This window comes from Porites lutea, chromosome 2 (genome assembly GCF_958299795.1).
Source record: "Porites lutea chromosome 2, jaPorLute2.1, whole genome shotgun sequence".
Lineage (NCBI taxonomy): Eukaryota > Metazoa > Cnidaria > Anthozoa > Scleractinia > Poritidae > Porites > Porites lutea.
Genome location: NC_133202.1, coordinates 33,418,496 through 33,428,442, shown reverse-complemented (window position 1 = coordinate 33,428,442; position 9,947 = coordinate 33,418,496). Strand labels below are relative to the sequence as shown.

General features: G+C 39.8%; 1 protein-coding gene across 1 annotated transcript in view; it reads right to left on the bottom strand.

The window, feature by feature from the left end:
• Window positions 1-1,205: 1,205 nt before the first annotated feature.
• The window catches only part of LOC140928395 (uncharacterized), a 28,137-nt gene continuing 19,395 nt past the window's right edge, over window positions 1,206-9,947 (bottom strand). Inside the window, exons 17-26 of the mRNA XM_073378131.1 lie at window positions 9,517-9,631; window positions 8,975-9,065; window positions 8,234-8,320; window positions 7,404-7,499; window positions 6,646-6,714; window positions 5,561-5,619; window positions 5,288-5,379; window positions 4,943-5,040; window positions 3,756-3,863; window positions 1,206-2,411 (exon numbers count right to left, since the gene is read on the bottom strand). Coding sequence (XP_073234232.1) covers window positions 2,352-2,411; window positions 3,756-3,863; window positions 4,943-5,040; window positions 5,288-5,379; window positions 5,561-5,619; window positions 6,646-6,714; window positions 7,404-7,499; window positions 8,234-8,320; window positions 8,975-9,065; window positions 9,517-9,631 — 875 coding nt within the window. The 3' untranslated portion in view covers window positions 1,206-2,351. The remainder of the gene's footprint in view (window positions 2,412-3,755; window positions 3,864-4,942; window positions 5,041-5,287; window positions 5,380-5,560; window positions 5,620-6,645; window positions 6,715-7,403; window positions 7,500-8,233; window positions 8,321-8,974; window positions 9,066-9,516; window positions 9,632-9,947) is intronic.

The window sequence follows — 9,947 nt, the reverse complement described above, 5'->3', positions numbered from 1 at the left end:
CAGTGTTCTGTGGCATGTTACAGAAACAGTCATCTTCCCACACGAAGTATCGACTATATTTACATGAATTAGTCTTTCCGCCAGATTCCGACACGTGACTATGAGATTCGTCATGTGTTCATGGTTAAGTAAATAACTTTTGCTATCTCTTCACTAAGGGTTGATTTCCACTCTCGCGTAATTTTTACGTGCGTAAAATTTACGTTCGCAAATAAATAGAGGCAATGTATGAAAGGTCGCACGTAAGCCTAAAAGTAGAACCTCGCTCAACTTCACGTTTAATTTCAACACCTTGTATCCTGCTTCTATTTTATTTACGTGATTAAAATTAACGTGCGTAGCCAAAAACACGTCAGTGGGAATCAACCTTTAGGGCCGGCTGTCCATAACTGAGACATGACTGTAGGCACTGTACTCAGGCACTTGATTTGAAAAACCTGATTTTCGCCTCTTCATTTTGAACGTTACGCATCATGCTAGAGAGGCTCTAGGCACGCTTTTTGGATACAAACAAAATGTTTGGCTTCGAATTCCTCATCAGATTCACGAGTTCTTATAAAGACGAGGTTCGTAGGTCACATTATCGGCTAACGGGACACGGCCAGTTTTTTCGCTATCGTAACCATTTTGGCATTAAACACGCGCTATTCAATGACATTTTCAACCCAAACGCCTTCCCTCTCAGTCGGATGGAGAAACTTTCCTGCAAATACCCTGTACCAGGCTCTCGGTCAATGCAGACCAGCCAAAAAAGCGGGCGAGCGGTGGAAAAGCAAAAAAAGGCGGGGAGAGCGAAGGGCAGAGCCTGTAAGCGTCTTTTCAAATACCTCAATCCAACCACTTCAGAAAAAAAACCCGTTTTGTCAAAATAAGATGTTAAAGTGTTTCACACGTTCACTGTGTTTATTCGTTGTCTCTGCGTGTGTGCAGCCAAGCGATTAGCGACTTAAGGACCCAACGACGCGATGGAAACTCGTCATCAGAAGCTGCATGATAAATAAAAAAATTCGATTTTTGCTCTTCAATTGTAATTTGTGGCACTCATTGCGGTGAAAGTTTCATATTTAGAGAAACCAGTAATTACTTCCAGCTTTGAGTGATTCCATCAGGAAAGTAAGGCAATTCCCAAAAATATAACAATTTATTTAATTGTCTTTTTTACCTACATGTATATATATATATATAATGTATTTTACTGTCAATTTATAAATTTATAAGCTATCCATAATACTTCGTTTTTACTGTCAGTTCAAAAATGCATTAATAATTCATACAGAAAAACAAAAGAAATTAATGTTTAATGAGTGTCGTTACATCTGATGAAGACACGGCTAAGCTTTACGTCCAAATTTTTAGACCAAAACATCTAAATATTAGTGCAAGAATGAGTTGATCTATATCAGAGATTTTGAAGCCGTTCAAAAAACTCGCAGTCTTGTGTTATCAGGTGAAAAACTCACGGCTTCGCCACGAGTTTTTAAACCTGATCATACACTCCTGCTCGTTTTTAAATAGTACTTAAAAGGTATTACCCAATGTGTATGTTCTTTTATCTTACATTGTAAGCGTGTATCTCTATTAAATGAAGTAAAATACGATCGCCAAGGATCCAAACTAATAGATACGGATAAAAATTCGTATTTTCATCGTATGTGTTTATCTCCCCCTACACAGAACAAAAACACCAACCAAAAACTGTAGAAGCGTATTCCTTACCAACTGAACAGTGAACAAGACCACTAAACAACTCAAAAGGGCAGGATGAGAAAAAAATGCGCACAGAATAGAAAATCAGGAGAAAGCTGTGGAAAAGCAAGATCTTCCCCGGTTTCACCGCACACAAACGAGAGACATATGCCTGTTTATTTACTCACTTTTTCCCAGGCTAAACTGTACAATTTGTCCAGAGGTGACAAAGAGAATTGCGAAGACCGTTTTTTTAGATTCATTTTGTTGTTATCTTTTTGGGAAGCATCTCCAGGGACAGAACAAAATCGTACAGTCCGCGTTGGCGCATGAATACAAAGAAAAAAAGGACGGAAACGTGGACGGTCGTCGGGAAAGAAAGGGAAGTGCGTATCTTCTCGAGATTGGCAACAATTTCACAAGACTTTCCATTTCTCGCGTAGACGCCATCAAAACAAAGGGGACAATAACTTTCTTCTTGGTAAATAACAGCGAAGCGAAAGACTGTACATGTGAGGGACGGCAAGACAAACACAACAAGGCGAACAAAAATAATTCCGCGGATTCGTTTGGGCAACCCTTAGAAGAAACAGCAAGATCTGATACCCAATAAGTCGCTATCCGATTCTCTCCTCCACTACACAACTCAAAACTTGACCTTGAGATCAGGGATCAAGGTTCTTTAGCTTGTCCTCGACCTTATTAACGAGTTCATCTAGTTGATCCTGAAAGAAAATGACATAAAATAAATAAATATATACAAAATAATAATGATAATAATGGTGATGATGATAATGATGATGATGATGATGATGATGATGATAATAATAAACACAGCAACAAAATAAATCATTGTCCACCAGAACAAACCAACTTACCATACAATACAATTTATTAATTCTACCAATGGGGCTTTTGAGAATTAATTTACATCGAGTACTAAAACAAATGGATGCATATAATTTAACATATATCTAATTACATTTTTATTAAAAGACACAATACAAATAACTTATTCACATTAAGGTTAGTATAACTAATAATCATCACTAAATCCAGACAAACTTCATGTTTTGTTCGCAACATTTTCCTTTTTGCACTCTTCTTGAACTGTGAAACTGAGTGCGAGTTCCTTTTAGCAACAGGGAGATTATCAAGTAATGATCCAGGTAAGAACGAAAGCAATTTGTTTTGTTGTGGCGCAATACGCTTTCCTCACATACAAATGTTTTCATTTTTACGCAGAGAATGCATAAACCTACAAAAGGGCAGTTTACAATAGAAAATGTATTTAAACTCCCCTTTTAAAGGGCGTATTTTTGTGTTAAAACATTTCGACCAATCACAAGAGTTGCAAACAATGGCCAAGAAATGTTCACAATTTTACATGATCCGCACATACGATTTCTGTGTTACTTAGACTCAGCCAAGAATTTGTTATAAGGAAGTGGGATAGAAAAAAAGGGATTAATATACATGCTGTTTTGCGAAGATTTCGTAAAATTTGATGTTTAAACCAATCAGAGCCATAGTAGAGACAATAGTAAAGTTAGCACCTTTTTGCATTCCGACGTGTTCACTACGTTTTGGTCCTTTCCTTCTTATCTGGACCATTACTTAAGTGCTCTAAAATAGAAGCCACGCTCTGATGCTGATGTCCTACACATAAGAAAACTGACGAGGTCTTTGTTTCTGGTGTTATATGAATGGGTGTCAGAACGTTTGAAAAGACTACCACTGAAATAGGTTAGAGCTACACTGTTAACGACAAAAGACTAGTAAGTTAGGATTATGTACAATACATCTCTAGAAAAAAAAATACCGGACTCTTTTTATTTGATATAAGGTAGATAAAAGGGAGAGGTGAGGTGAAGAAACGTGCTCATTAAAAGTTAAGTTTGAGTCAAGTATGACGCCTAGGTCCTTAGCAGATGACAGAGGTGTTAGCTCTTGACCGAGGAAAGGCACAGATACATCGGATATTTTAGATAGGAACTTAGAGGAAACAGCCCAGATGCATCTCCTGTTTTTTTATATGTTTAATTTATTTTCAGTCATCAGCCACTTACTGTATCATATCTGCTCATTATTTTGAAGCCTTTTGACGAGGCGTTGTCTGTTATATATTGAACAGCGTGTTTGAGACACAGCACCTGCGGTTCATCCTCACCTATTACCTGCAGAACGAGTGAAAATGTTCAATTTAAAAGTATTTCATAACATCTGAAAATATAAATTCTAATCTCATATTTTAGGAGAGACAGCTAGGGCTCAGTTCAGTTCAGTTTATTGTTTTGCCATAAGTTGTACAAAAGCAAGAAAAAAAATCTAATTATTTAAACTCTCATGGCGAGGGAAGAGACTGAGAATACCAGTCAAAAGCTATGGGAGGGGAGTGGGCGGCCAAGATCCTTGACCAGGAGACGGTGGACATTAAAAGAAAAATCAAGGAGGCCATCCATATCAGACGCCAGCGCCCAGTCCTAAAAAGAGATGGGGGTTATGAACTTCCCGCGATTTTTTTTTTGATTTTTAACGACTTACATTACATGACTAGTTCACGAGACAACACTGAGAGTTCATTGTTGATGAAGACTGTGCGATTCAGTCAAAAGCTACAATATTAAAAATTAGAGACCTTTTGAGACGAGAATTTATTTTTCAAGATTCAATTCAAAGAGAATTCATGGAATTATTTCAAGATTTCATAACAGATTGCAAAGTTCAAGGTAAACACAGAGAGACCAGAGACTGCTCTCGAGAGACCCTGATCAAAGAACTGAAACATATAACGTGGGTCTTATTTTACGCCTCTAAAGAACATTTTCGAGATTACCAATATTGCCATCACCGGTGACCAATGCGTCATTGGTGTACGTATTCAGCGTACGAAAAAGGAGTATTCCTATGGAGACCGCAGCGGTTTTAATCAACTTATAGCTCCCTAGAGCGGGTGCCCCTTAGAGCTCCGTGTATCCCCGTTGGCTGGTTTCAGGTCGTTTCGTCTACTGTCTAAGTGTTTGAAAAGTGAAACTGTGTGACTATTAACATACGCTTTGTTAGACGCGAAGCGTTTGCAACGACAAAAAGGTCATTAAAATTAGAGAGAAAACTAACGAAAAGATAGAAACAATAACTTATTGTCGAAGACATTTACCCCCATGTTTCCATGTAGAAGTAAATTACTAAAATCGCACTAAATAAAACGAAAACACCTCAGAGGTTTGACGGCCATAGGTGGGAAGCGCAAACTCACCGCTGACAGATAACAAACTCGATCACATTCTTCACAGTAAAGTACACAACTCGAGTCAGCCTGAGTCCAGCTTGTTAGAGATTTTTTGCCCTTCTTTCCTGAAACAGAAATAACCGGATAACATTTCACATGTTCACCAGTGACGAACCTTACCGGTTGCGGGTACAGGAAACTTACGGGAGGGTAGAAGCTTTAGGTGCACATCCACCTATAAGTACAGTCACCGCTTGACAACAGGATGAGCAAGTGACAAACTATCCAGCCACGGTGCAGCTCGTTTTAAACCAGACGCGTTTCACCTCCCCAGGGTGTGAGGATAAGGGTAAGAGAGAGAGTAAGATTTACCTGAGGGTGACCCGGAAGTTATGTTTTTCTTGTCAACTGTTTCCACCAAACCCAGTTCAAGAAGCCGAGTCATATAGAATTTCTCTTCGTCCCTTTGGAGAAATGCAACAACAATTTTCAGTAAAGAAAAAAATGGTGAACTGAAAAATGAGCAACCAGACGCGATTAAAGATTACCCAAGTTGCAAAAATAAAAATTAAATAAAAACAAAAATAATAATATAAAAAAAGTTAGAAAAAAATCATAAAAAGTAAAAAAAAAGCACAAAATTACCGAATTTGTTTAAGTTCTGCCAGTAAACACTGAACAACCTCTTGCGCCTCGTCATTTAGCTATCAAAAGAAGACATGACAATAACTGTTCAGAGAGTGACACAGTCAGTTCTCTCTAAGGCGAGCTCCTTTGGGATGGGCATTAAGACAGGCTGAAAAATGGCTGAGACGAACTCTAGGTAGCCTGGGACCAGGCTCCGCAAAGGGGGAAAAAAGCGAAAAAAAAAAAAATCGGGCAGCGAGGCGAGGCGAGCGGTTCGGTTCGGTTCGCTTTGCTGTTTAACGCCGTTTTTTGCTCCCCCTCCCTACGAAGGCTGGTCCCGCGCTAAACACTGGCTGCGCGAAAAGTCAAAACCGACAAAAGTGAACTACATATGAAGAAGTTTGTTGAATATGTCTGTCGCTATAGCAAAATATGCCGGAATGTCACTATCCATCCCGCGTGTTGACCATGCTGAGACAAATAATAATCTTCGCGGTTAAAAAGTTCCCAAGCCACAATACAAAATGTTTGTAAATTAGGTGAATGAAGAGTCTTTCTTCCCTCACAGAGTTGTATAAAACTAAAACTTTTGTTGGTGGACTAAAGCCTATGGCTTGAGTACTTTCACTAGGCACTGTTTATTAGGCTACATACGCTGAGTGCAGGCGACTAGAGGAGACCGCAATACTAATCTTCAAGTTGCTATTACACATGCGTGGCACATATTTTAGCCAGCTTTAGTACGGATTTCCACTAAGAAAGATTGGAATGTATAGAACGCAATCTAATCACGCTTGTTTGGACCATCTGTCACTCGTAATCTGATCACGTGCGTGCTGACCTTCTACCACAAAGCACAGCGCTGGAGCACGAGCGTTCTGACGCCTCGATCTCGCTCGCACTGGTTATTATAAGTTTTAGCCTTTGACTCTGCAGACCAAAATCTATGGTGTGGTCGTTCTAATGAAATCTTTTTAGCAGTACTTTCATACATAACTTGTTATTGTGAGGTATATATAAAAGCTGGTTCTAACTCGCCTTTGAGCCTATAACCCATAACTTGTAGTGTGAATATCTAAAGCCGTGACTTGTTATCTGCTTACCTCTTCAGCCATGCCAAGTAACAATCCGTCATAATTAAAATCGCTCCACCAAGATGACTCCCGCAAATCCTTCAAAAAAGAAAAGACTTCTTCTAAAACGCGGTAACTTTTCACACGATCTTCAGATTTCGTTTACATCACTTCCCGCGTAAGGGACGTATATCAGGGGTAACATTCCGTGAGCTAGCTACGGCAAACAGATGGCTAAGTGATACCTGGTGCCACATAGCTGTGATTTTCAAAAACACGCGACAAACATCACCGGACATCTCATCTCTAAATACTCTGTAGATATTATGATTACTTTAGTCAGTTTACCCAAACTTTCTATGAAGCGGACACCTCTCTAAGACATACCCTTGACGCCGGTTTAAGCGTGACAGTTTAAGACAGAAGTAAACGACGCAACCATTTCAAAATCATAAGAGCTAAAATGAATGAATGAACACTTCGTAGGCCTTAAAAGTTGCTTGCCAAGTAGCTTAAGCAGTAACGACAAGGCAAGGATTCGTATTGGCCACTTTGAGACTGGGTCTGTGTTGTGTGCTGTAAGGCCGATTTTGACCCCTTTTCCTGTGCAACCTCGAAAAACAAATGAAAGAAGAGAGACCCTTCCCAAAATGGTTCCATAGTGCAGTTCGACACAAAACCAACCCAGTTACACGCGTGACTTTAAAATGGCCAATACTGAAAAAGGAAAATTAAAAAAAGAGGCGAGACGGGAAGGCGGGAGGGGGGAAAGAGAGAAACGCTCTTACCTTGTATCTTTTACAACCAAACAGCAACCAGTCAGAAGGAGCAAAAGCCACAGCTTCAGAAACAGAATACCCACAACTAACGCTGCTGTAATATGCCTGCAAACATTCATTACGCTATTAATGCACACGACGATTCATAGCTGTCCGTTTGAGGTCTGGCAAATTAGATCAATTCCCCTGGACAGGAACCGAACCAGGGCCCAGTTTCTCAAAAGAAGCGGTAACTTTTCGGGCCCAAAGCCATATTTCACAATCATAATCTAAAGATTAAAAGCGCGGGCGCTACCTAACAAACCAGTCAATTTTTGTTTTGTTAACCGATACTTGTAGCATAATTATAGTGACCATTAATGAAACCTCGATCTAAAATGAAAACAAAACAGCTTTCGGCATTCGGGAATTACCAAGACTAAAGAGAAACGAGCCCCAGGCACCTAACGTTGCACAAGATTACTCGCAAATAAACTCGAGATACTGCGGCGGAATTTTCCAAACCTAACTTATGCTCTAGCAAACATGACTGAGGAGATCTTACGTTATATACTAAGGATGTATTTAGTCTGCCGTGTGGACACAATCGTCCAAAAGACGAGCGCAAGATATTAGCTTCCTGGATGTGGTGCCTCCAACTTTCATTTTGAAAGCAGAGGCAATCTCGTTCCCAGGCTCTCGTTTCTTCCCTTCCCTCCCCTGGAGCGAGTGAGAGAGAGACAGAGGAAGAAGATAGAGCCTTGGAACGAAGTTAAAACAGAGGAAGACTGAAACGACTATAAAAAGAGATCAACAGGGGGTGGGCGGTGCATATATGTAAAGACAGGCTTAGTGCTTACTTCAGGAAAGACGATCACGAAGTGTCCTACTTTCTGCACCACTCTAGTAACCGCAACACCACCGTCACTTAGGCTGCTGGGAGAGACCTGACGAACACCAGAGTAAATATTTAATCATAACGAGAGCATAGAATTCACAGAACATTCTACAGCTAAAAGGACAGCAAGGTTTTAGCTAGGAGGAAGTCAAGGCCTTTGTGGACGCCAACTTTTAGAAGATACTCGAGAAAAATTCGTTTAATCTCCCACAATTTTATGACAAAACATGCCTCCTGAATGCCCAGTTTACAATGCTGGTTGAAAGCCTGATGTAACATATTATATGATATGATACATGGTATATCATGATAACATATTTCATTTAAAACTGAATCATTGGATAATGCAATTCTAGAGCTCTGATTGGCTTTGCCATCGTCATATATGAGCCATTATACCATGCTCTCCAAACATGCTGCGTGCCTCTCGCGCGTCTACTTTTCACGATATCCCCCGAATGGAGAGCTTGCTCGCAGGCTAGAGCCTTCATGAAACAGTTTCAATGCCGAAATATAGTCTTAAACAATAAGACTGGGCCGTTATTTTTGGAATTCAATTGATGCAAGGAACAGCTTTAGCTTTTCAAAAAGAAGAGAAATAGTGTGACATAGCTCCTTAAGTAGCCTGTCGCAACTGCTAAGATGAGGGAAAACATTCTGTAAGGAGAGGCTAATCTCAGTTGGGGGGGCAAGTAATACTTACCATCTTATCCGCAAGTGATGTTCCCGCAGATTCAACATCGTGTCCGTAAAAAGAGGCGAGGTTCTTTCTTTCCCGTACAGGAATGCTGTACCTAAGATACAATTAAACAACAGGCAATCAGTTTGGGCACATTTCTTCACAGAATAATACCGCAAATTGCCAGTTATAAGCTCCACTGAATATAAGTCCCCTCCAAATGTATTGAAATGAGTTTGATATACTAGCAAAACGTATTTTTATCAGCACAGCTGTAACTTGTTTGGAATCGCGTTTTCTATTCCGGTTAATATAAGCCCCCCTCAGATGGAAGCCCCTCTGTTTATAAGCCCCCCTAAACCCCCTTACGAAGAAGTACAAGCCTAGGGCTAATAAGTGGCCGCTTACGGTAATTGCACATTCAGGCGATTTAGGCCCCGCCTTGCAAAAAAAGAAAAACCATTGTTTTCATCTTTAAGGCGAACTGGGGCAAAAATTTTTAAATTTAACAGAAATATACTGTATTTCTAGTACTGACTGAAGAAAAAAGGCTTTGGTTTCCTCACCAGATTTTCTCAGCGCCACTGTGGAGATAGTCTACTGTGTAGAGTGCAAGAGGATGCGTCTGCCACGGCTTTACAGAGAACAACATATCAAACTGAAGCCAGGGTATCGTTACATCTGAAATAAACACGAACATTTGTTTAGAGCTATCTGCAGAAACCACTTGTGCACCTCATTGATCCTAAAGCAATAACTATACAGAGGACCCATAAAAGTAAAACCATAAAGAAACGAAATGATAGAAAAGAAAAGATTTTACAAGGGAAGGCCAAAAGTTTCCATCTAAATCAATCAAAATTTTTGTTCAAAACGATTGCTTTACCTGTGTAACATCAAAAGACGGATTTGCAACAAGCAAAAAAAAAAAACATACGAAAGGCTTCAGTCGTTGTCACAGAAATGATATGATTTTTTATTTACACACCCCGTTTAT